This window comes from Callionymus lyra, chromosome 3, assembly GCF_982586985.1.
Source record: "Callionymus lyra chromosome 3, fCalLyr1.hap1.1, whole genome shotgun sequence".
Taxonomy (NCBI): domain Eukaryota; kingdom Metazoa; phylum Chordata; class Actinopteri; order Syngnathiformes; family Callionymidae; genus Callionymus; species Callionymus lyra.
Window position 1 is genome coordinate 17212393 of NC_141820.1, and position 26909 is coordinate 17239301.

A 26909-nucleotide genomic window follows, 5' to 3' on the forward strand; every position below is an offset into this window, starting at 1 on the left:
TTTGTGAGATTTCAACTTTTTTTGGTAGGTTTTGATTCATAGCTGCTAGCTTTAGCATAGCGTCCACATTTCTAACAAACAAATGGGTCAATGTGTACTCTTTGTCCACGTTATCGATTTCACGCATTCAAAGCCAAACACACGAGCGAGGGCGAAGGCTAGCATAGCACAGTCTCGCAATAGCTACCATGTTAAGGTCGTCGTAAAGGTGAGGTAACTGTTAGCACATGCTGTACATATGAACATGGCGGTGGCAGTGACATGATGGCACGATGCTTCTGGGGTTTTTTTTGGAATGTTTTCAAAGACTTGTGGAACCGCGATAGTGGTTTACCTACTTGTGTGTTAATGTAGTGTTAAGTGTGAGTGGTATGTGCAAAATCTAGACAGTCCCCTATGATGTCGCCTCCTCGACCTTCTTCTCCACCTCCTCCTCCACGGCGGCGACGGCTTCCTTCACCGCCTCCTCCACCTTTTCCGTCTCCACCGTCACCACCTCTTTCACGGCAGCTTCCACGTTGGACGCCAACGTCTCCGCGGCCGCAGGTAGCTCCCCGGCCGTGGGTAGCTCCACGGCGGCGGGCAGCTTCACCTCCACGACTGCAGGATCCTCGGCGGCCGCTACCTCTACCTTCACCGGCACCTCCGGCACCGCTACCTTAGGCACCTCCGGCGCCGCTACCTTCAGCACCGCCGGCACCTCGGCTAATCCGCCCGACAAAGACATCTTGGCTCCAGCCGGCTCCTCTTTGGCAGTTTGGCCTTCGGCCTTGACATCCACCTTGAGTGGCAATCCACCGGCGTTGGCCTCCACCTTGAGTGGAAATCCACCGGCGTTGGCCTCCACCTTGAGTGGAACTCCACCGGCGTTGGCCTCCACCGCGCCTTCGGCCTTGGTGACCTCGACTGTCTCCGACTTCCCCTCGAGGACTCGCTCCCCGTTGGGCTTGTCGTTGTTGGTCACGGCGGTCTGCTCGGGGTTGGCCTCGCGCTGCTCGCTCAGGGAGGTTGCTAGGTAACCCACCAGCTTCATGAACTCCTCAAAACCGACCTTCCCGTCTTGGTTGGAGTCCAGGCCCTGGCTCATGTTGTTGATGGCCTCTTTGCTGTCGGTGTCCTGTCGTGAGGAAGGATGACGGTCAATGAAACCCGAAACACGTACATGATTAGTAAACGATCGCGGAGACCATTTGCATTATAATGCGCGCTCGCTGTCATTCTATCATATCAGATCACTTTTCCTATTCACGCCGGGCTTATTACACAAACACTCGCGCAGTAACACGATGTGTTGCAAAGATTTCAACAACGATTTCCTCACCGACAGGATGTTGCTGAGCTGGGACTTGACGAGGCCGTGAAACTCTTTCTTCCCGAGGCTCCCCTTTCCCTTGGACGACTTCAGGAAGACCTTGACCATTGTCTGGATGGCTCCCTCCATGGCTCCTTTCTGTGGAAAAAAAAAAAAAGGGGGGTCAAAGGTCAGCTGGTTTAGTATAAACAAGAGATTTGGACACGCTCACGGTTACATCTCAGATATTTCAAGAGTTGTGGATGCCAAATGTATTGACGTGGTGATTTGCTAGCGTGTAGCCTCGAGGCTAACGTTGAGTTACAGCGTTATAATTAGAGTAGTTGTTTGTGAAAACAACATTTTTATTATCTTCATAAATTTCCTTTTAATGTTGCCTTGTTGGTGGTTACAGCGAGTGAGTTACGGTCATTCTTTTTTGTGCCGCTCTATTGACATTTCCATGTCATTATACACCTTTAATGCTAACAAGATCTATATTTTTATTCTAACTAGAACAAGAGAACGTCGCTTTATCACCAACATATTCATTTTTCTGAAGATTTTTATCATTTCATTTTTAAAATGATGCTTTTGATATTGAGAGTGACATTATTAGATTGTACTGTGTCTTTGTATATTATTGTGTTTTTCCTTTATTTGTATGCGATGTATTATGTAAACAGTCTGCATCTTTGTTGAGGACTACAGATGGAAAGTAGCATTGTTCTAAATCTGGTGCAGCCATCTTTTTAATGTAACTGCACAGTGTCCTTTTAAATAAACTGAAATTTAATCTATACTGTATTTTTTTTTTACAAAATAAAGATGACATCATTATAACCCTTGCAGGAGCCAAGGTCTCAAGCAGACATTCATTCTTGGACCATTTCCTTTATTTGCTCCGTCAAGCAAAAAGAAAATAAATGACCTGTATTTTTAGTACGACTGCATGCAAAAAAAGTCTATAGTAAAAGTTGATCGAAACTCTTACAATAAAGTATTTTTTACAACCATGAAGGACATTTTTAACGGAACGCTTTACTTGCTCTATCAAATATCGTCCGTTACGGGGTGATCCGTAAAATAAATTGATTCGTTTCGGAGTTTGTTTTTTCAGTTTCCGAGAATGACCTTGAATCCATTATCTGTGACTCATCTACGGACGGAGCGAGAGGAAGATGAGCAGCAGGACGTTGCTCGGTCGATGGAAAAAGAGACAGAGGAGCTGCTTTCGTTTCAGGTGTTGAATGGAGCCGCGAGGGTGGGGCCGTGACGCGAGCGAAGCAGAGACAGCGAGAGTCTGTCGGGGCCGATGGAAGTTCTGATCTTTGATAGGTCATCTGATCTGCCGGGGCCACAGGAGATAATAGGCGTCAGGTTCTCTTTGGGGATTACCTGGATCACCTCCACTCTGTCTGCCCCGCCGTCCTTTTCTTGTCTCCGCTCCCTTCACCTTTTGTAACGCTCCAGTCTCGACATGACAATGACGTCCCGGAGACACAACATCGCCCACGACAACGAGGAAATATTCACGACACACAGTCGTAGGCTAACGGAGAATCTATTACGTGTTGACACTTAAGCACGAATATTTACCTGCCAGTCAGCTGCTTGTTTGTCAACATAAGCTACTGTTTAACCATCAGGCAGCATCAAGGAAAACACTCAGAGAGCGCAGAAATCCATGACAGTAATAGTCATGTTAAATGAGTTGAGTTAAACAGCAGGTGGCGCTAGTTTTCTGGAACTTCCTCACACAACAAGCACAGAAAGATCCATAAAACTAGCGACAAATTAGAAGTAGAATGTTTTAAGAATGTAATTCCACCTGCTATGAGAGGCATCACTGTTTACACATAGAATAGGCAAACTTTGGTCAGTTAGTACAAAAAAGCGTTTGATGTATACACTTTATTTAAGAAAAAAACGTTTAATTATTGATAAAGATTGCAAAGTTTAAATGACGATAAGATGGAAACGCCTTCTCTACTCTTGGAAACTCAAGAGTACAGATGGAGATCATCGGAACTGTTTTTTATCTTCTATCGTTCATTTCAATCATTCGTTTCAGTCCACAGAAAAAACAAATGACAAAAATTCCTGGCATCCAGAAAATCCGGTCAATCTGCTGGGAGGGTCTAATGTTATGGAGATTCAAAATGGCGGATCAAAGAGACTCCAGAATTGTATCTGTTTAAGATGCAATGAAAGACCTTTGAAAGATGTTGAAGCCTGAAACCGGTCGTGACGCTACAACCCTCTCCCATATCGTACAACAACAGTTTGCAATGGAACCTCTACGACGACAATACAAGTCACTTTTGACACATCCAGTTTGGTGTGGTCGCACAGCACCAGCTAAAACGTAGAGCTTCAGTCGTTCATTCAGTAAGAAAAAACCCAAAACGCCGCCATATTGGCAGGAACTAGCAGAACTTTCCATCAGTGAGTCAACAACCACGTTCAATCGCTTTTGGGCCCTCGGGTGTCAGAACCAGTGGGTGGGCGAGAAGGAGAAAGAAGTTAAACAGATTCCTGAAGTGGACACCGACTACTTATTTGTATATGTCAGTGGTTTGTAAATAAATTTGGCGCATCTTAGGTAAAAGACGGAGCTAATCCAGTTATTCTACCAATAGGACGACAGAAACAAAACGTGATACTGTTGATCTGATCTCTTGTGTTCGGGCCAACTGGCTGGAGGTAAACACAGGGTTCGTCATATGTGTCGGTTAAGCTTTGTTTGGTTAGATACGCGGCGATGTAAATAAAAGTGGTCATGTGACGTCCAGAGCTCTGTAGTGGTAACAAACGCCAGTCGAAAGCAAACCAGTAGCAGACTGTGTCCTCTGACCTCACAGGGTCTTGTCCGACTTTATGTTGCATTTTGCTATGTATTCCATGTTTAACAATGAAACACATACAAGACACACCAGGAGGGAGGTTGTGGGTTCGCGTCCCCACCCCCCCTCTCTGTGTGCTCTTTGAAAGAGTCAGAGTTTGGAACATTCTAAAGAAGAAGACCTGGACAAAACCAGTCATTTCCCAGCCACCATCTGTCAAACACGTATGTAGCACGGGCAGGAATTCCATTCATACTTGTTTGTGGAGATCACTCAGACAGGAATTCACGGCCGAGAGAGGGAACGTCCGTCGGCCCCGAGTGTTGCGGAGCAAACAGCAGGTGAGATAAGACATGTCATGTGTGCGACTCCCACGTTCCGGGAGGTCCCGCTCGCACCATAAACCAAACCGATACAGCAATTACTGGACGACATTGAGAGTCCAATTAGAGCCGGACTATTAGTCTCATTACACGACACGGAGCTGACCCGCTGACGCTCGCCGCAGTTAAAATATACCATTTCACCGCTTTTACAATCTCGAAATGGTGATCCCAGCTGGGTTCAATTCTCAAAGAAAACTGCACCATCAGAACAGCTGTCTCTACTCATGACGTCAACCTCGCCAGAAAATGAGTTTCTATTTCGCTTCTTGTGTCACCCTGGATTTGTCAAGGGCCTCGCCCAGATCGTGCACGGACGCGTGCACGCCCGCCCGTGCAGGAGCATGGATTCAATTTAAGAACCTCAAACAAACACAAATCTCGTTTTATAAAGATAATATTGTATCTTGATGGAAACGTGTTCGTCAACTTTTACACGTAGCTGTACATGTAGCTCACAAAACTATGAGGTGTTAGAATTCCTACATTCTCCCTTCTTTTTTTTTTTTTGCAGACACAAAAAGCCGTTTGCCGAGTGTATTTCAAAACACATATGCTATAAAAGTGTTAAACAAAGGCTTAATAAACACAAACCGTTTACGTTTAAACTGACAATCCTTGCTCTTATTTACTAGGTGCCAACAAAGCCAAATTGCTAAGCTAACGAAGCTACACCGATAAGAAATAATTCAAAGAAAATGTTGCGTAAGTAAAGGTTTTTTTTTAGTCTCTTACGTAATAGATTGTTAGTCGTGTAAGTAAAACCAAAAGTCAAAATAGTTCACGATGTTAATCTTTAATGGCGCAGCCGTCCAGCATCAAATGCCTCTGAAATCCTAACTCACGTTGAGGCTCAATGGCTTAAACAAAACATGGTGGAAACCCCTTTATAAATAGACCTTATTAGAATATTTATAATTCCAACCAATAAAGCTTTTACACAATATTAACTTCTTCACAGTGTTGTAGAGTTCTGCTCTATTTTAAAACCTAAATTTATCCCAAATAGTACCATTACGTCTATGAATCAACACTTTAGGCTATTTATTTATTTTATCAAGTTTTGTTTGGATACTTTGCTATTATTGTCAGTCAAGAAGATCATTTTTAAAGGACCTTAATCATATCAAACTTCGAAATAAACCAGTATAGAAGAGACATATCTGCTTTGTTATTTAATCTTAATTTATACTAAAATGATATGATAAAAGTGACAACAAGAATATAGTGAATATTATTCTTAAAATATTCCTATAAGGAATGTCAATATTAAAGATAGGGTTAAGAAAAAAAACTTGACATATATATATATATATATATGAAATAATGGAGATTAAACATAAGTGGACAGTTAGACAAGGCCCTTAAGAAGATCCCTTAATGTAGGTGGTCCACACTTTGTTTCTCCTACAGTTTAACAAAATAACAATATTGCCAAGAAAGAAATGTGTCAGAAGTCAAGTAGACGATAAAACATATTGTAAAATTAAAAAATGAAAGACACTATCAGCTTCTGTATCTTGTGATCTAGTTTTTATATCCACACACGCCCTTCTTTTACTACAGGTAACTGTCGGAGCTCCAGGGGTCTGAGACACACCCTCGCCCAGGAGCCTGCAGGGGCCCCACCACAGTTTTGGTCGACGGTCCCCCTCTGACACAACGAGGGAGTGAATTATTCACTGTAATCTGCATTTTTCAACAGGTTCGGCCAACAAATAATTACAGAGAATTCTTTCCCGACTGCGTAACTTTTGGGTGGACGCACTGATCCCCCTAAAAAAAAAAAACTTTTTTTAAAAAACCCAAGGGACACAAATAATTCAGCAGACAAGGCTACAAGCGGAGCTCTCTCGTTTCTGAGCGGGTCCGAGTGTTGCGTTTCCAAACGAAGAGAACGTGATACTGCGTGTGCGCAAAAGTAATGACGAACCCACTAGTGTGCCATGAAATATTCACGCAAGGAACGAGTCAACCGGTGGCTTTAAATGGTGGAGAGACAGACGTGAAGAGAGCCACGACTCCACACACACACACACACCAGCGGAGTGAGTCCGTTTTTGCATAAGATTCCTCGGCCAGAGTGCGCAAAAAAAAGTCAAAACCCCCGCGCGGATAAAGAGTCCACGATCACACGGACGAACTAAAACGTGGCAGCACCGACGACCGTGCAGAACTCAATCTTTAAATAAGTAATAAAAAAGTCCACTCACCGTGAAGAGTCTGCGACACGAGCCTGAAAAATGTGCGCAAGTAGTGGATTCGTGCGCTGTTCCCTCCGCTCGCAGCTTTGAGTCCCAGAGAACTTGTCAAACTAGTAGAGCAGAAAACTCTCTTCCGTGATTTAGGCTTTTTTTTTTTTCCTCCTTAAAACTTTTCCCCCTGTCAAGTCAAAGGGCGTGGATTCGTGGAGGAGGGAAGAGAGGGAAGAGCGAGCAGGAGTTTTTTTTTTCAGGAGAGAAAGGGTGTGAGGATCCAGGATTGTTTGCGTCTTTATTAAAAGTTAGGTGCGCAGCTGCCGGCGTGTCACGGTGATCAGGTTACACGCGAGCTTCAGGGATGAAGGGATGTAGGGCGTATGACATGACTTCATCCTTCTCTTCTTGAATTTTTCACCTATTAAACTCACACAGTGTGCGTGCGTGTGCTCGTGCGTGTGTGTGTGTGTGTTGTGTGAGGCGTGGTCGTTACTCCAGATCATTGCGGATCAGATTGAGATCAGGGTCAAATTCCAATCACCCTTCGAAACAAATAGACGAATGTTTTTTTGGCGACATTTAAAGTTTACTTCGTCCTCTTTCAGACCGAAGTAACTATACTGTAAAATAATGAATGTAACATGTTCCTAACAGCCATGTTAAAGTCCTGCAATTTATATTTTTCATTCATTTGTATCACAAATCATTTGTATACAGTATTAATGTGAGTGTTTACTCGCCATAATATATTTTTTAATCAGTTTATATGGAGCGTCTCAAAACAAAATGTATGTATAATTCAGTTTATCTTTAGAATGCTGTGGCTTACTTACTAACAGTTGTTGACATCCTACTATCTATTGTCTTTACTTCATTCTTTGGCTTTTATCATGTCACTCTTCTTTAGATAGTGATGGCCGCAGTGGTCAGGGGTCACTGCGGGATGGTGTCTTTTGCTTCTAACAGAAAAACTTGTTGTTTGTTTTTATTAACGTGTACAAATTCCAACACCAAATGCCAAATATGCATATTTACTGTCTGACTTCAGATACATCAAGCAAAGTGTAGTAACATGAAAACATGCAGACGTGGTCACGTTCACGGGTCGCGTGAAGACAACGGTCGTATGTTCTTCATGATATAAAAAGTTCTACAGTGACTTTACATCACGGCTCGGTCTGGGCTCCACATCAGAGCTACCCTCACGTTCCTCTGAGTCTCGTGGTAAAGACTTTTCTCTGCAGAGCCTCCTCAGGTTACTCACCTCGAAGGTCTTGGTGACCATCTGGCTGAGGGGGTCAGTTCCACTGAGATGTTGTTCAAGGTTGAGTGTTGAGAAGAGACTTTTCTAATAGTTAGTTTCTACATGATCCTTGACCTCATGAAGGTCACATAAGTCAAATGTTGTCACTGCTGTGTCATGAACCCTAACTTATCGTATTGATTCATTGGTCCTTCTGTTCATTAACCATCTCAGGGTCAAGGTGACCCGAAGGCCCGAATACAAATGTGTTTGCTGTATCCCTTGTGTTGTCTCTGGGTCAAGATGACAACCTCCACCGCTGCAAATGTATTTCTGGAAGCCAGGAAGGTCGCTCGGGTCACCTTGACCCTGAGATAACGCAAAGGTGAACTCAAGTTTTCTGGGGGTTTTTTGCCAGTTAATAACAAGCATGAAGACGAAAGAAACCTTCAAAACTTTTCTGAATCCAGATGAAACTACACAACACCACCATTGTCAATGAAGCTCCTCGGGGTCACCTGGGTGTCGGCGTGAGACAGTCGAGAGTGAAATCGACCATAAACTTAGTAAATCAATGACACTGTCTGACTGGGACAATAAAATATGTTTTATTATCAAGTTTCCCAGCATGCACCAGTGACTACAACAAGGAGTGAGACGGGTTTAAGACCTTCAGACGTCCAGGTCAGTTTAGGCCGCCCTGTTTGCTCGCCAGCGCTCCGATCAGCTGCCAGAACTCCAGGAAGGTGAGCTCGCCGTCGTTGTTGGCGTCCAGAGAACCCATGAGCTGGTCAATCTCCTCGGGGCCGCTGCAGGTCTGAGGACGAGAGAGAGTGAGCGAAGGAGACGGAGAGACAGGAAGTAGCTTCAACCGACCTTCACGTAGTTGGGCAGCTGCATGGTGACCAGGCTGTGGAACTCCTCCTTGCTCAGCGTGCTGGACGATCCGTCTTTGCCCGCGAAGGTCTTGAACTGACTGACCAGAGTGTTGATAGCGGCTTCCATGATGACGGCTCTCACTGGTCCGACGGTCTCAGCCACAGGTTTATATACACGCCGCCTGTGCAGGCCTCAGCGGAAAAAACTCGATCCAGACCCTCATGGGCTCTTATCTGAATCTAAAGTGGACTCGTTAAACCACCTATCTGACCAGGCCTGACACACTCCTGCCGTGTTACGCATCGGTTCTTCGGCCTCTTGTCGCCACCATCAGCCTCACACGCTGAGTCACCGCCGAGTCAGCGTTTAAATGTTTATACAAAACACCGCGTCGAAGGAAACTTTTTCGAAAGAATCGTGTGTCAGTGCTTCGGGATCGGTTTTTCAAACGATCACTTCCTCCCGTCGCCGTCTCAAGACATTCCAAAAGTCACCAGACCGTGAAGGTGAAGGAGCGGAACACGGACTGATGGAGGGCAAGTTCGCGCTCGTGGATCTAATCTGAGAGTAAACATCTGTGACGGGATGTCAGAGTTGTGAGAGAAGATGTTTCTCATTCCACAACGTCTCACCGACGAGAAGCTCCGGAGCTCGTCTTCAGTGGGGAAAGTACGGTGGCTGGGAAGAGACAAAATACCATTGATGAATAAATATTACATTTGTTTGAAGTGGTTTTACAGTGTTTGTAAATGTGTAGGAAGTTAGTACATTAGTCTTGATGTTTCAAGAGTTCATGAAGTTTTTAAAAGTCAACTGTTGATTTAAGTGTGTCTTAAATAGATGTTGGACTCTATTGTACTCATCAGTGTGTGTCTGTTTGTACAAAACTCTCTTTTCATTTAAATATTTACTTTAGAAAATGTGCTTAATCTGTGAAAACCTTTAGTTTTTCCGGAGATGAAATCTTGTTTACAATAGCCAAAGCCACTCTGCTGTGATTGGTCATTCAACAAGGTTTGTCACTGCGTGTCATCAATCCCGGAAGTCTCCACCTCTAAGTCAACACCTCTAAGGGACTCGTTGTATAGACAAAGCGGGGCGTGATTACAGCTGGCTGGAGGAGGAGTGAAGCCATTATTACATCATATTGGACTCCGCTCTCGTAACTTCTCGTTCGCTGAGATTTCAGAACTTTATAAAGTAATAACTTTAAACCATTATCATGATGAATTGTGATATTTGATAGTTTTAAGTTAAATCATATACGTGTTGTTAAGGATTTTCATGGCGGAAGGAAATCATTGTAGACCAGAATGAAGCTTAGTCTGAAAAGACAAGTGGTTGATTTTATTTATTTATTTAATTAAAATGAGCCAACTTTTAATCAAACATTACTCTCAATGTTACGTTTTCCATCTTGATGTTTGCAGTTCTTTTTAACTTTTTGTAGGTGGAAATCTGCATCAATGATACAACATCCTGGTCTTGGATAAAAATGCTTAAAAATGTTGTCCAAAAAAATGAAGTGATGACATACAAAAGAATTGGACAGAACAGATAAGATAGAACTGACTATCGCTGTGAACTGGGGATGCTGCTGCTGGTGGAACACTGTCAGCTCTGGTAGCGACTAGGGGTGTAAGATAATATCGATACAGTATATCACGATATTTTTACTCACGATACTGTATCGATATTAAACATCTAAAGACGCGTCACGACAAAGAAAATACGATCAGAAACAAGAAAGACGAAAGAAAACGAAGCAGTTAAACTTTGCTGTTGTGTAGAGAAACGTTCAGTCGACGCATGAAAGTCAACGATAACAAACGTTCTTGTTAGTGTTAATGTTGATTCAATCATTGAATCCGCCTCATACAATAAATAGAGTTTAATAGTGGTTTAATAAAGACTGACTGAGTTCCGTGTGTGTGACGTCACCGGACCCTCCGCTATTTGAACAAACTTCAGGATCAATAATGACACAAAAATACATTTAACAGGTTGAGTTTAGTCATAACACTGTTAAATACTTTACTTTTACTTTTAAATCGTGTCAAATCAGATCAATTTCTCTTTTTCTTTTACCAAAAATAATAAATAAAATAACTTCCAATTAAAGTAAAATGTTATTTCAAAGGTTAAATATATATTTAACAGCAGCTTTTAAAGCTGATGTTTGGACTCGTGTTTGCTTTAAAACAGAGTTTAAAGTTAAAAAATTAAACTGACAGATACTGGATATTGCATGTTGCTCCAGATTGTTTGTGTTATTGCACTTCATTGTTTAATGTTACTGTACTTTCACATTTGATTAGAGAAAGTATTTACTAATCTCTTTGCTGTAAAATCCAGAAAAAGTGTTGTATCTTTAAAAGAAACAATATGTCGTTGTTACTACAGTATCGCAATATATCGTTGTTACTACAATATCGCAATATATCGTTGTTACTACAGTATCGCAATATATCGTTGTTACTACAGTATCGCAATATATTGTTGTTACTACAGTATCACAATATATCGCAATATATAATTGTTACTACAGTATCACAATATGTTGTTACTACAGTATCACAATATATCACAATATATCATTGTTACTACAGTATCGCAATATATTGTTGTTACTACAGTATCGCAATTTATTGTTGTTACTACAGTATCACAATATATCGTTGTTACTACAGTATCGCAATATATTGCAATGCATCGTTGTTACTACAGTATCGCAATATATTGTTGTTACTACAGTATCGCAATATATCGTTACTACAGTATTGAAATATATTGTTGTTACTACAGTATCGCAATATATTGTTGTTACTACAGTATTGAAATATATCGTTGTTACTACAGTATCGCAATATATTGTTGTTACTATAGTATCGCAATTTATTGTTGTTACTACAGTATCACAATATATCGTTGTTACTACAGTATCGCAATATATTGTTGTTACTACAGTATCGCAATATATCGTTACTACAGTATTGAAATATATCGTTGTTACTACAGTATTGAAATATATTGTTGTTACTACAGTATTGAAATATATCGTTGTTACTACAGTATCGCATTATATTGTTGTTACTACAGTATCGCAATATATTTTTGTTACTACAGTATCACAATATATTTTTGTTACTACGGTATCGCAACATATCGTTGTTACTACAGTATCGCAATATATCGTTACTACAGTATTGAAATATATCACAATCGTTGTGACTACAGCGTCATAATATATCGCTATAGATCGTTGTAACTACAGTATCGTCATATATCGTTGGTACTACAGTATCACAATGTCGTTGTAACTACAGTATCAAAATATATCGTTGTTACTACAGTGTCGCAATATATCATCACACATGTATCGTGATACTTATCGTTTCGCCAGATTCTTGCCAATACACAGCCCTAGTAGTGACAGTATTTCCGTAGAGCGACAGTATTTCCGTAGAGCGACACAGAGGCGACACCGAACGACGTCGTGAAACACAAACACATCTCCCTGATGATGAAACTTTTATTGAAATGAACACTGACCCTACGTTAGAGCATGACAGGAGAAACAAAGAGAAGTATGAACAGATCTTCATGGGGTCACCAACACGCCCTCCTGAACCATCAGGCTGTCGCTCCGAAAACACTCTTGTTCTCTCAGAAAAATGCCTTTTTCGGGGCAAAAATCAAAACATTTGCTTTGGTTTCTCCGTAACAGTTTTCCCCCCAAAACAAACAAACAGAAAACGTTTCCACATTCATTTTGTGCCATAAAGAAAACATGAAACTGATCACAATCAGGAGGACGAATCCCTTCCAACATACAGTTGAGCAGTAAAGGCACAGCAGAGACTGATATCATCTTCCAACTCAAACGTTACGAAATCCGGTCGCAGTGTCGTGACGCAAATAAATTAACACTTCAAGGTTCTTCAGTCTTTGAAAAAAACAAAAATTTCCTCAACAATCTTTTTTTTAGTCACGTTTATTAATCGTAAACCAACCGAAACCACAGCAGCGGCGGCGTCTGCTAACTGGCGCGAGTACCTTCCGATCTGCTGCACTGGGATCAAATATTAAAGTTCTCTTCTAGCGGCTTATCTGGAAAAGTGCTAATGCGGTTTGTGGCGAACACTCTCGGGTTTGTATTGCTTGAGTTTCGTGAGCGGCACAAGAACTGGTTTTCTGATCGCTGCAGGTGGGGGGGGGGGCCGACGATTACTGTGTGAAATCTAGAAGGCAAACGCTCCGGGCTCTCAAACAGCAGTTTGTTTGCACAAATCCACGGAAGAGCTGCTGCTGCTGCCACAGAACCGGTCCGACCTGATCCCACTCTCAGCGCTGGGGTCCGACGCGTTCACTTAAAACTTTGAGGTTTATTTCCGAGAGATTTGTTTAAACCTGCAGCGGGTGGTGGGGGGGGGGGGTGGGTTTTTACTTCCCACGGCGGGCAAAGACCGAGACGCTCTCCACGGCTTCTTGTTTGAAGTGACGGTTCAGTGATGAGATGCGACATGCACGAGAGGAAAGTTCTGTAGCGAGAAACATTCTCCAGGGGGACAGACAGAGGTAGGTACGACAACTAAAGTCCAAGCACAAGTGGAGCTTCTAGGAAAAGACTTCGAGGGGGGACAGGTTTTATATTTCTTCTACAGCTCTTAGGAGGTCGTCGAGGAGCCGCCACTTGTGCTGCGTCTTTCCAAAACGTCTCCTCCGTCAGGTTTAGGACGTGGCGGCGAACTTCCACAGCGCCTCCCGCTCGAACTCCTCCATCTCCTCCTCCAGGGAGTCGTCGTCGTGGTCGTCCTCCTCCTGCCCCGGGCGCACCAGGGCGTCCACCATGTCCTCCAAGATGTCGGCCACGTCCTCGGCGAAGTCGCCGAACCGGATCCGATCGTGGATGAACACCCCGTTCTCGAAGTACTCCGCCGTCAGCTTGCGGATCCGGTCCTTGCTCTGGACGGACGAGCCCGCCAGCTTGCCCAGGTAGCCCTCCAGCAGCTCCTCGAACTCGGGCAGCTCCACGGGGTAGAGTCCCTCCCTGGCGGCGCACTCGTCCACGGAGCCGCAGCGCACCTGGGGACGGATGTTGCGCCGGAGCTTCTGCTCCTGGTGCGTCCAGAAGTCCTGGTGGTCGGGTTTGTGCTGTTTTTGGGGGGCCTTCTTCCCATCATGGTCCCGCCACGGTTTCTCCTTCCTCCTCTCCTCCCGGTCCATCCTGCGCTCGCCCTTCTTCCTCTCCCACTCGTCTTTGTGCTTCCTCCACGACTCCATGTGAGAAGAGTTGTGCTTCTCGGACTTCCTCTCCTTCTCCTTCCGGTCGTCGCGCTCCTTCCACTCGCCCTCTTTGCCGGGCTTCCTCTCCTTCTCCCCCGTCCGCTCCTTCTTCGCCTCCTTCTTCCACTTGCGCTCCTCTTTGCTTCCCCTCTGCTGAGGCTTCTTCCTCCCCCACCTCTCGACGTGCTCCGAGAGCCGCTGGTGGATCTCTTCCAGGTTCTCCCTGACTCGCTTCCCGTCGCCTCCGTCTTTCTTCATTCCTCGCAGCCTTTCCTTGCTCTCGTCCAGGAGATTCTTTTGTCGCTGGAGTTCCTGTTTCAGCTTGTCGCCCCCTTTTGTCTCCTTCCTTCTCTCCGGGCTGGACGAGGCCTGGTGACTGCCATCTTTTCTGTCCGGCTCGACTGTGGAGAGAATTGATCGCATTATTTAACAGTACTTTCGACATCTGGACGGAAACAAAGATTAACATTCCAAGACTTAAACTCCTGAGAGGGTTCAAGTCTGTAACTGATCATCATCATCATTAACGGTCGCACAACTCTTGTTGTGTCGTTTGTTCTGCAGGTAAAAACTAAAAGTGGAAACCAGAATGTAACGTAGTTACTTTCTACTGACTCCTTCAAGAAACATCTTAAGACGTTTTTATTTGTTCAGGCTTTTCCTTGATTTTCTGGAACTCCTGTTGTGTTATCAGTTTTATCTTGATCTTTAAAATATATACTTTATTGAATATTGTTTTAATTGTTTAAGCGCTTTGTGACCCTGGTCTGGAAAAGCGCTATACAAATAAAAATTACTTACTTACTTACTTACTATAGAGACGGAGATGAGGGAGGTGAAGAAGAAAGTGCAGACAGGGGCAGAAGCGAAAGAGAAGCTTAAAAGGACAGTTTACTTTATTAATCGTATTAATAGTATTTTTCCAATTATAAATTGTATTAACACGGCACTGTTTGATTTCATTTCCCCAGTGAACTTAGTGGGGATTATCTTATCTTAAATGTCAAGTATGGTCTTGAGAGCCAGAGATGAAGATACTGAGGTTGAGTGACTACGAGGACGAGACATGCGTTCATGAGAGGAACATGTTGAGACGAAGAAAGGGAGGCCAGATGTTTAGATAGATGGAGAAAAGAGATGGTGTTGAGGAAGACAAGAATGAGGAGGATGATGATAAAGGAGTACATGAAGGTGGGTCTTAAGGATTGGGTTATGAGAGCCTCCAGAGATCCCAGACGTGGCCCCGCCCTAAGAGGAGTCTGGTCCACTGAACTGCTGGTTCTTGCACAACAAACGGTTGCAGCTCAGGAATGCTTGACCATAAAATCATTGCACAACTGTGGAGATCTTACTCAGCCCCTAAAAGAATTCTTGTTCTGAACTTGAAGATGCAAATGTTGATGCCGAACTGAGACAGAAACTAAAAAACAAGAGAGCATGAGCCGCACCTGTGAGTTGACTGAGTTCTGTGACTCGAGCTCTCAGAGTCTCCAGTTCGTTCCTCAGTTCGGGCAGAGACGTCAGCTCCTCCTTCAGCCTCAGGTTTTCTGTTTCCAGGTCCACTTTACCCTTTTCATCCCCGCTGGCCGTCACCGCCTGTAGTGCCGAGTCCAGTTCTGCTTTCTGAGCCTGAGAAGATCCATGCTGGAGTTATTATCGTGAGCTTCAGTCGAGTGTCCATGTTTGTAAGTTCACGGTGTAATACCACGACGCCTCGCGGTGTAATACCACGACGCCTCGCGGTGTAATACCACGACGTCTCGCGCTGTAATACCACGACACCTCGCTAACCACGATGTCTCGCACTGTAATACCACAACGTCTAACGCTGTAATACCACGACGCCTTGAGGTGTAATGCCACGACGCTCACGTTATAATACCACGACGTCTCGCGCTGTAATACCACGACGTCTCGCGCTGTAACACCACGACGTCTCGCGGTGTAACACCACGACGTCTCGCGGTGTAACACCACAACGTCTAACGCTGTAATACCACGACGTCTCGCTATGTAATAACATGACGTAATACCATGACGTCTTGCGCTGTAATACCACAACGTCTCGCGCTGTAATACCACAATGTCTCGCGGTGTAATACCACAACGTCTCGCGCTGTAATACCACAATGTCTCGCGGTGTAATACCACAACGTCTCGCGCTGTAATACCACAATGTCTCGCGCTGTAATACCACAACGTCTCGCACTGTAATACCACGACGTCTCACGGTGTAATACCACAAAGTCTCGCGCTGTAATACCACAACGTCTCACGGTGTTATACCATGACACCTCGCGGTGTAATACCATAACGTCTCATGGTGTAATACCACGACGCCTCGCAGTGTAATAACAAGACTCCTTGCATAAACACGATGTCTCGCGGCGGAATACCACAACGCCTCATGGAGTGACGCCATATCCCCTTGTGAAATAACGCCACGGCGCTAACATTTTGACAGATTTTTGAGCAACGGGTTCCGCATAAAATCGGTTAAAGGTCAGTAAGTACGCTGGATCTGTGTTTTTATACTTTGTTTTCATCAAATAGTGGAGCAGAAATGATGAGCTTCAAAGAACATCTGAAAAACATCTGGAAACATCAGCCTTTGACAAGATCTGACGCCTTTTGAGACAAACTAATCTGGCAAAAATGGTTGCAACTTTCTTGTCTGTCTTATGGAGGCAGACGTTTTCATTCTTTTCTTGAGACTCAAGTTGGCTGTTAATTCACTTTTGTGTTCTGCTGGTGGACTTTGAAATTCCACAGCGTGTCAACTCATCGCAGGGAGGATGCAGACCCTCTGCCGGCCAAATATTCAGGGCGTACGACGCGTCCCACCCAATAACAGTCCAGATTGTCCCAAACATCCTGTTGCTCTTTTTGGGGGTTAAAACGGATGAGCGACTTGTAAACTGACCTGCAGTTGAGCCTCCAACTGAGCTATTTGTTGGTTTTCCTGCGTCAGTTTGGCCAGCAGCTCCTTCATTTCCTGGGGGTCACTCAGGGGGTCCTGGGTGGGAGCAGAAGAGGGCGACACGTTTTTACACTCAACTTTGTTGGTTCAACGACCAGAGAGGACCATGACGGCGGAGACACAGACCTGGCTTTGTTCTCCCTCGCTCGGGTCGGAGGCGTCAAAGTCACCTGTCGAGCAAGAAGACACATCAGTGACACATCAGTGACACATCAGTGACACGCGTCTCGCTGACGCGCTGCCGGAACAATGCCTCGCGCCGCGGTCCACGCTTTCATCCCCGCATTCTTTGGAGTTCACGCGTGGCGAGTAAACAACAGAAACTCTGCAAGGATTCTTGAAGGTTGTGAATACCGGACGTGTGACGCAACAACCTCAACATCCCCTCTCTGTTAGTCCTGAGACAAGCTACCAGCTTCAGTGTTGGTTAAATTACACACCTGTGCTCCCTTAAGAACTACCATCAGCGAGGCTCGTGGACACACTTCCGCTCAGTCGACACAAATTCAATCATGCGTCTGGAGCTCACCGTCGATTGACGTTTAGTGCTGAGCTGGCATTTAAATGTGGGGTAGATGTTCCTCAAGATGTTTTCGAACATGCTGCATTTTGAGGTTCAAACGTCTGTTTAAGATACTCTGGAAAATGATCCTAGGTTTTCCTCAGTTTAGTTTGATTAACAAATCAACATCAAATGAAAACGGGCTGCTCTTGAAAACGTTTTCCACATGTTTTATGTTTGTGTTACAACATTTTTGTGTTTGGCTGCAGTCCAGGTGTGGAGATGCCTGATGAAAAACAGCATTTATTCACACACATTTTAGCATTTACACATTCCTTGTCTGACACTAACATTTACAACGTAAACTTGTTCATTTTTCATTACCGTAACTGTAGTAATAGTTTAATATTGATCCTGTCTTAATATATTATAATAAGGCTTCATCTCGGACTTTAGAGGAGTAAATTGGCAAGAATACTTATCACGGTACAATATATTACAATACAGTAGGAATAAGGATATTACATATATTTGTAGACTTGCCTGTGTACTCGACCCTGGTGTTGCAGGATTTACAGACCACATGACTTTAGATAAAGTTGTACAGTAAGTAAGTAAGTAAGTAATTTTTATTTATAAATCGCTTTTCCAGACCAGGGTCACAAAGCGCTTAAACAATCGAAAGAATATTCAAAGTATATACTTTTAAGGTCAGTAAGTAATAGTTATTTGTAAAGCACCTTTCTAGACCAGGGTCACAAAGCGCTTGAACAATCAACAGCAATACACATTTAAAAATACCTACAAATATAAAAACTCTAAAAGGCGAAGACAGAAGACAAACAAAGAATTTACAGAAAACAAGTAAGTAAGTTAAAGAGAAAAGCACAAATAAAAATGTATTCAAATTTTTAACTGCTTTTTATTTATTTTTTATTTTTATTTTTTTAAACCAAAGCATGTCCAAACATCAGCTTTAAAAGATGCTGAAGTCGACTGCATCCTCTAGTCCTCAGTTTTCGCTATCTCACAGCATTTAATGAATGACTGCTAGAATCCAGAGGTTTAATTTAAAAACAAAAATTAAAAAAGAAGAGAAACAACTTTATTGAACTGTAAACTATATAAACTCTATCTGCTAAATAATGGTTAGAAAAAATAGATTTTGACAGACATTTCTGTCAAATACCGATACAGTATCGAGAGAAAAGCTAGATCGATACTTGTTAACACCCCTGTCAGACTTCATCTGGATTCATAGATATTAAAACATGACAGCTCAACATTTAATATTTGTAATGGCAGTTCAACTCCGAACAGTGATGTAGAGTGTGATGATGCAACATTTCACCTGTCAATCATGTGACCCAATAATGCGTCTCCTGGTGTGAGCTCACAGGTGAGGTCTACCTGAAGGACTAAAATACTTGCTACAGGGTGAACAAATGAGCAGCAGCTAAGTTGTTTATTTTCGCCTCAAGTTATTTACTTTCTGCATTTTTTTTTAACATTGCCCTAAACAGACCTACAAGTCTCGAACCACGTGTTTACGGTCGTCGGAATTAAAGCTTCTGCGCCGATTATGGTGACGTCACGGTCTAAACCCACGTTCCTGCACTGACCCCCTATGGCCAGTTGAAGAACTGCATTTTAAAATATTTCACTGGTTATTCTCTCCAAGAACAGTTTGCATCTTGTTTCGAGGAGAGATCAAAATGATAGAATAGAAAATTATTATTTTACTATTCACATTATCGGTTTAATTTTAAATCCAATAATTTGTCTTTCTCTTCTACCACAACATGTTATAATGAAAAGACAAACAAATGTGTTGTGTATTTGCTAAATCAAATCAACAAATGACAGCAAATGTGTTTAACACATATAGCTGGAGACATATTTGAGCCAAGAAAAGTCAACTTTGTTAACAACCGGACAAAAATGGTGGCATGCGATCGTCTGGACTGAATGTTGCATCAGGGCAGGAATGTCAACTATAAATTAACCCTGTGCATTTACACACCTGGTGTTGGACGTGTGATTTGAATATAAGACTTCTTCCTAGGAAGGACCTGCAACAACAACAAGACTAGTAGCAACAGGCAGAAACTAATCATTAAAGTAGTGGTTTAGCATCATCACGTCTCCTCTTGTTATAAGAAAACAAAAGTCAACCCATAAACAGCTTCTGAATCCTGAACCCCAGGATCAAAAACTATATTAAAAGCAATATTTATATTATTCATATCAAAGAAAGTCCAAGTTAAATGAGAAGGAGAAGTTAAACTAGGTCAAGTTTTGTTGACACTGCTGTCCTGAGGTGTGTTCAGTCATAAACCTTGAGCGGTTTGACTTTCAGGAAATAGAAAATAAATTAATTTAAGTCTCCATTTTGATGGAAAACTGCTTTATTTTGGGTTGTGTTAAAGTCCCGTATTAAGTAGACATCATGAGGCAATTTAAAAGAAGATTAATTCAATAACTGAGTTAGTATCATTACAGCGTCAGTATGTCCGCAGGACCACAACGCTACAATCTAATAAAAAAAATTGAGTTACAGATTTGTGAAGAGTTTAAGCTCAAAACATGATGTTCCTGTGAGCGTTAATCACATTTGTGTACAGATCTATTTCTTGTGAGGCAGAGAACATGCATGTCATTTTGTGGACAGTTTCAACATCGCGTGCTACTCAATAAAAAAACGTACTTCGACAGTAGACGTGTAGTTGTTTAAGTCCTTCTGTGGACAGTTAAGAATACTGCTTTATGAGATGTAAAATATCATAATCGACCCCTGATCAATCACACTATACTAAAAAAACATATGGCCCAGAGAAAGTAGGTATTAGTTATTTGTTAAGCACATTTGGCCAAACAGAGGCCAAATCATTGAATGTGCCTTTATTCAATCCAATAAATGATCATTTAAAGCACCTGAACTGACCTTGTCGGTCACTAAACTATTTTTTAAGCATCATCCACTGTAAGCTGATTTCTAGGAAACATAGATTTGGAATGTCAGCAATTTATTGCAACCCCCATCACACTCTGATGAGACCCTTATTTTGTAGTTATTGTATACTCTCCAATAAACCGAATGTTCGTCGTTTAAAGTGTGAAAAGAACAACCCAATGATCAGGAGTTGAATCAAAGAGCGCAGGCGCCCCCTGGTGTTGGTTATAGTTGGTCACAAGCCTAATCATCTTTATACAAAACAAAGACGTGTTGGAGAGATTTTAAGAAATTAACAAAACATCTGTTTCAAGATTTGATCGCTTGTTTACCTGACGTTCTTGGGGAATAAACTAGCACAACTGAACAATCTCCAGATATTCTTCGATTAATCAGTATTGCTAAATACCTTTATAATTGATAATGTAGTCCATCCATCCATCTTTCTAAAAAATATGAAAGTTAATGTGCATCGTCTGGCTGTCAATATGAGGCCATGAATCAATAAGACTGACTTTTTACAGCATCATAATCACACTTTAAAATAAAAAAATACAACATTTCAAGCACTTGTTTTTTGTCTATTTTTGTAGTCTTTTGTTTCAATGTGTAAAAAAAAGTAAATAAAACTAAATCTGATTGTAAAAAATAATAAATGTTATGCTGCAGCACCACGCAAAGGTCACAGGAAATAAGGGTTGTTGTGGCTCACTCACTTCCTGTGGCCTCTTTGGGACTCCACACCTTACACCGAATTTATTTAAATAGATTTTAATTTTTGTTTTATATCATTTTTTTTTACAATTAATGATGTGTATTGAATGTTTTTGAAACGTTGAAATAGGACACCCTTTTTTTGACACGTTTAAGAAAAAAAGGCAACAACAAAATAAAAAAGTCTAATTTGGATGTAAATTTTCAGTTTCAAAAATTCATATTCAAGTCTGATGACACACATTTACTTCCAACACATTTAAACGTGTGTCAACATTATCTGCACTCAACTAGTCTTGTCTGTAGTGACTCTTCACCGCAAGGATGTTAAACTCAACCAACAAGGAGCTGAAACTGTTCAGAAGACAAAATATACATTTTTAAAAACTAAAAATGTATCAGTAACAGGGAGTACAGTCTGATAGATGAAAAGATATTACTTTCCTGCTTACTTAAATCTTGATTATCTTGATCTTTAAAGTATGTACTTTTTTTAATATTGTTTTGATTGTCTAGGCGCTTTGTGACCCTGGTCTCGAAAAGCGCTATATAAATAAATATTACTTAAATATTACTTAAAAAACACTGAGCCAACCTTTACCGGTGACTGATGAGAGGGACTTACCGGAGAGGAACAGGGACCCCAAGAAGAGCAACACCAGAGCTCCCACAATGCACTTGTTCACAGAGAACCAGGGCTTCTCCGGCGTCTTCTCGGCCATCTTGAACTCCAGCTCCTCTTCCTCGTCCTCCTCGTCCGACGTTCTCGGTCTGGGCCCGTCGAAGGGAGGAAGGTTCCTCTTCCGCAGACCTTCGTCGAAGGGGCTCGCCTGGTCGAAGCTCGCCGACTCTTCTGAGGCGGGAGAGAATAAATGTTACTCTGCGGGTCCAGACAGGAACAGAACTTATTTGTGATGAAATCATGCCTGAGCATTTCTTCTCTTCTCATGATACATGAACTATATTTCATAGCGGTAGGAAAGTTTTAAAATGACCACCACTCCTGTCTGTGGTTTCAAAATAAACTATTTTTCTTCCCAAAAATATTAAAAACACACAATTATTGCTCTAGAAAGGGCATTTAATGAAAATAAATTCATATTTAAGTTTGTTTGTTCACTCAATTATTCAATATAACCTTTAAAACAATATTTATTTGGCACCCGAGGAGAAAGACTTCAGCGTCACCAGGATATGAACCATCAAAAGATGTTTTATGTTTTATAAAGAAAGCATGAGAATAAATAAATGCTTGAGGCGTTTGTGCTGTTTGATCCTGTGTCAACACGCGTTGTATCGACTCGGTATGTTCTCTTTAAACAAATAAGAAAGTAAGAGGAGAACTTCTCAGAAATTAACTTAAAAACACAAGAGTGATTCCTTGTTCACGTGTCATTTAATTCCTAAATCTAATAATTCCACATTCAGAGATGGATGTCTTCGGTGAGCAACATTCAGACTTTTCCTCACCTTGTAGTTCTTCCTCTTGTTCCTCTGACTCGTCGTGTTCGGGGAACCTCTCGGTGTCCTCCTCGACGCCGACCTCCTCCGCTCGCATCTCTTCCACGGCGTCCTCCCTCGCGGCCTCTTCCACCGAGCTCCTCTCCACGGTCTGGTCCACGAACGTCTCCTTCACGATCTCCGCCACAACAGCTTCCTCCTCAGCAGCCTCGTCCTCGACCGTCTCCTCGACCGTCTCCTCGACTTCAGCCGAGTCGACGATCTTCGACTCCACGTGGACGTCGGGATCTTCAGCAACATCGGGATCATCTTCATCAGCAGGAAGATCTGAGGCCGTCAGTGTTTCAGGAACGATCTTAGTGTCTTCTTCGTGAGTCTCTTCAGGAAGCAGCTCGTGGTCTTCGCTCAGGTTTACTGGAGGATCGGCCGGCCGGTCGACCTCCGACCCGGCGACAGGGCAGATCTCTTCGGGCTCAGCCGTGTGAAAATCTGCAGCAGGAATCTCCACCGCAGGATCAAAATGGACATCGGTGACGAAGGACGTGTCCCCCAGGGGCTCCATGTCGGCGGGAGAGCTGGCGACGATGTCGTGGATGACGGGAGGCTGACTCTCCTGGTCCAGGTCTGGAAGGTCCGGGGTATGGAGGAGAGGACTTCTGCGAGTCGGACTGGAGGGCGCCGGACCGATGCTGGAGTCTGAAGAGGTCTCCTGACACACCTGGAGCAGAAATGATGACGAGCTAGGTTAGAGGTCAAAGACTCACTGGAGTAAAAAATGATTTTACGTGAAGTTAAACCTACATATTTGTGATTAAATATCCTCAGGGGCCACTTTTTAAATACAGGGTCTGTTTTAATGGGCCATCACGCAAAAATAAAAAGAGCCAAACATATAAAATCAATAAAACTATTTAAAAAAAAAGGTTATTTTATTGCATTCTACTTAATAATGTTTGTTTTAAATATTATTATATTCACTTAAATCTTTGCGGAGGACAATAGTAATAATAACAAAAGTGAAGGAAACAACAACCCTATAGTCACCCTAGAGACTAGTGATAACATAAATTAATAATCTTTGACCTCACAAGGGCCACATAAATACAGGTATTTTCTGGGATAGTTAGTTTGGTATCATAGTTAGTTTGGTATCATTACTATTGTCCTCCACAAAGATTTAAGTGAATATAATAATATTTAAAACAAACATTAGAGGTCAAAGACTCACAGGAGTAAAAAAATATTTTATATGAAGGTCAACCTACATATTTGTAATTAAATATCCTCAGGGGCCACTTTTTAAGTACACTGTTTTAATGAGCCATCAAATAAATAAAAGGAGCCAAACGTATAAAAATCAAGAGATAAAATCAATCAAAATATTTAAAAAAAGGTTATTTTATTGCATTCAACTTAATAATGTTTGTTTTAAATATTATTATATTCACTTAAATCTTTGTGGAGGACAATAGTAATAACAAAAGTGAAGGAAACAACAACCCTATAGTCATATTTAGTGACTAATAATAACATAAATGAATCATCTTTAAGGGCCACATAAATACAGGTATTTTCTAGGACGGTTAGTTTGGTCTCAAGCGAGTAGTTACAGCTCACTCACCTGCTGTCCCTCCTCAGACAGAACCGTTTCTACTGGAATGTCCACCGGTTTAAACTCCAAAGCGGCTCCTGCGAGAAACAAAACGTGAGCTGAATAATGTACAGTAAAAGACATCGTTGATCTCTTGTGTTCATCCTTCTCTTCACCTGCCAGGTCCTCGCTCAGGCTGGGTGCGTCCCCCAGACTCTCCGTGCCGTCGTCCACCTGACCCACATTCTCCACGCCGGCCTCCTGTGACGGAGACAAGACTGGGGTCAACAAGACTGGGGTCAACAAGACGGGGTCAACAAGACTTCCGTTTAAAAATATGGGACTTTTGAGTTACGGTTTATCAGCATTTTTCTCTTTTAGGTTAAGCTATAATATATTACTAAACTATTAAACTAAAATCAACGTAAAACACACAAATACAACGAGTTATACATATTAAAAACAACAGATAAAACACATATATACGTCAAAAGAAAAGGAAATATGTTAAGAGTACTGTCGTGGTTGTATTTAGGTCATCTTTTGGTCAATTTGACAGGTACTGACCACTGCCATAATAATGAAGGCGTGTGTAAATCTTAGCCAGTGTTATGCTCATACGGTCTTATGGTCCAAAACCTCAACTGTTTGAACCCTTTAGGTTTACCTCTGGTGAGAGGAGGGTCCAGCTGTTGGTGGACGAGCCGCTGCTGCCTGCACTGTGGCTATGGTCCGACATCTCCCCCTTCAGGCCGCACTTGGCACAGCAGGGAACTGATTTTCCTTCTTTTTTTTAATATCCTGCAGATTTTAAAACAAAACAGCCGTGAATTCAACACTGCGGATGAATCCATCCAATAATAACACCCAGAGGCTTCACTTTCCCAGCAGACACGTACACAGAGACGGTTAAAAAACAGAGAATTGTCATTGCTATCTGGAACAAAAACGCTAGTCGAACATTCTATACTGCAGCCATGAGCGCACATGACGAGTGAACACCCGCAGTGTCGGGAGTTGTTTGTGACCTAAAAAAAAAAAAAAAAGAAGGAGAAAAAAAGGGAGGAGGACACGCCGGATAAACACCGGATTGTCGTTAATACAAGTTATGTAACGATGGCTTCCATCAGAGCTGCTGCGCAGTTACACAAAGACACGCATCAACACAAAGATGTTCAACTTACACCCACTCATTCATTCCATACGTGTGCATGTGTGTGTGTGCGTGTGTGACCCCCACAAAAAAAATGGTTAAATCTCGTCCGACCCCCCGCGGAGTCCACGCGCGTTTATACTCACGATCCCACGTCACTATGTGGATTTAAAGACACTGAAGCAGCGTCAACACTTGTGTGCAGAGGATCAACAAAGGATGTTGGGAAGACGAGTCTCTCCCACTCTTCCGCCTTCACGTGCACGTCCTTCCCACGCACGCGCAGCTAACCCCCCCTGTCATCAACACCGGATCACAGAACTAAACATGTTTGTTTACCTCAAGTCTTCTCACTTCTTCTTCCCCCCCCTAGAGTTAAATAATCTCCAGCGTCCTGCGAGCACGAACGAGGTTCCAGTCTCCCTGTGAACTTGGAACTTTGGGAATTCCAGGATGCGTCACGCAGATCCCAGGAGGTGTCGCAGCCAATGGGATGAGAGGAAGGGGAGACTTAAGCCCCGCCCGAGGATGGGCTGCGCCAATCACAGGCTGGAGGTGTCGTGTCAGGAAGAGGGAAGGTTGGCTTGTGATTGACGGCGGCAGGTTGGAGTGGCAGGTGATGAGGACCAGGATCCTTTCTGGTTTGGAATAATACAAACTCAGGACGGGTTTATATAGAGAGGAGAGGAGCCACCCGAGCACTGACACGTCTCTGCGAGGCTATATTTGACTGAGGGGGAATTTATCGTTGTGGGCAGAAAGTCCCTTCTCCAGTGCACTGGACTGACATCTTAATTCAAATATAAAGAACCAATTGTTTTAATTCAAGATAAAAAATACCATAAGATAAACAAGGCCAAGAAAACATTCCATCACTGCCATGTCAAGGATAATATGCAATAAAAAAAGAGTATCCAGATGAAATCCAGCCCTTTAAGTAGAACACACCTTGCTTTTTTTAAAGTGTATCTTAAGACAAACAGAAGTGAGTCAAGGCCTGAGTAAACACGGAACGTTCACAGGATAAATATGATGTCAAAACAAATATGCAGTTGTCATATTTCTACTTCGGGCCAACCTGAACAAAACGTCATTGAAAGAGAAATAATATGTGTGAGATCAAGAGGTTAAATAGCAGCTCAAACTGGGTTGGATTAGGACACAGACAGAAGTCGAGCCAAAAGACAATTTGTGACATAAGCAGGATTGAAAAAAAAGGCCTTTTAACGCTTGTGTTATCTCAGGGTCAAGGTGACCCGAAGGCCCAGAACAAATCATATTCTGATTTTCATTTTCCTCTTACCAAATCCTGATCACATTAAAAAGGCAAATGCATGAAATGTATATTTAATACATTTATATATAATTTATAAAACAATATTGTGACGATTGCCAACTAGGAAAAAGTTTAACAAAGTTAAAATAAAGT

General features: G+C 42.5%; 3 protein-coding genes across 4 annotated transcripts in view; all 3 read right to left on the reverse strand.

The window, feature by feature from the left end:
• The window catches only part of s100u (S100 calcium binding protein U), a 7409-nt gene extending 351 nt beyond the window's left edge, over positions 1-7058 (reverse strand). The window contains exons 1-3 of the mRNA XM_087786712.1: positions 6734-7058; positions 1322-1450; positions 1-1117 (exon numbers count right to left, since the gene is read on the reverse strand). The exon at positions 1-1117 is cut by the window's left edge and continues 351 nt beyond it. Coding sequence (XP_087642838.1) covers positions 395-1117; positions 1322-1441 — 843 coding nt within the window. The 5' untranslated portion in view covers positions 1442-1450; positions 6734-7058 and the 3' untranslated portion in view covers positions 1-394. The remainder of the gene's footprint in view (positions 1118-1321; positions 1451-6733) is intronic.
• A 1488-nt stretch (positions 7059-8546) lies between these two features.
• s100a11 (S100 calcium binding protein A11) lies at positions 8547-8989 on the reverse strand. Its single transcript, XM_087786716.1, has 2 exons — positions 8838-8989; positions 8547-8778 (listed from the first exon to the last, which is right to left on the reverse strand). Exons 1-2 carry the CDS (start codon positions 8964-8966, stop codon positions 8647-8649), a joined length of 261 nt encoding a protein of 86 aa, XP_087642842.1. The 5' UTR covers positions 8967-8989; the 3' UTR covers positions 8547-8646.
• Positions 8990-12354: 3365 nt separating this feature from the next.
• Positions 12355-25944, reverse strand: pbxip1a (pre-B-cell leukemia homeobox interacting protein 1a). 2 transcript variants are annotated; one of them, XM_087786703.1, is made up of 10 exons: positions 25820-25944; positions 24995-25128; positions 24504-24588; positions 24358-24425; positions 22746-23454; positions 21901-22128; positions 17233-17276; positions 17050-17142; positions 15575-15755; positions 12355-14527 (listed from the first exon to the last, which is right to left on the reverse strand). In XM_087786703.1, exons 2-10 carry the CDS (start codon positions 25064-25066, stop codon positions 13572-13574), a joined length of 2436 nt encoding a protein of 811 aa, XP_087642829.1. In that variant the 5' UTR covers positions 25067-25128; positions 25820-25944; the 3' UTR covers positions 12355-13571. The 2 variants fall into 2 exon arrangements, with proteins under 2 accessions (XP_087642829.1, XP_087642830.1); XM_087786704.1 differs by lacking the exon at positions 25820-25944 and adding an exon at positions 25627-25767.
• Between the last annotated feature and the right edge of the window lie 965 nt (positions 25945-26909).

Bases quoted from the DNA above. Each gene is read 5' to 3' on its own strand.
- s100a11 (XM_087786716.1), bottom strand. From the start codon at position 8,966: ATGGAAGCCGCTATCAACACTCTGGTCAGTCAGTTCAAGACCTTCGCG. The intron at 8,779-8,837 runs GTCGGTTGAAGC...TCTCGTCCTCAG, and splicing joins AGCTGCCCAACTACGTGAAG to ACCTGCAGCGGCCCCGAGGA.
- pbxip1a (XM_087786703.1), bottom strand. From the start codon at position 25,066: ATGTCGGACCATAGCCACAGTGCAGGCAGCAGCGGCTCGTCCACCAAC. The intron at 24,589-24,994 runs GTAAACCTAAAG...TCTCCGTCACAG, and splicing joins GGACCCTCCTCTCACCAGAG to GAGGCCGGCGTGGAGAATGT. The intron at 17,277-21,900 runs GTAAGTCCCTCT...CTTGCTCGACAG, and splicing joins GGGGTCCCTGTTCCTCTCCG to GTGACTTTGACGCCTCCGAC.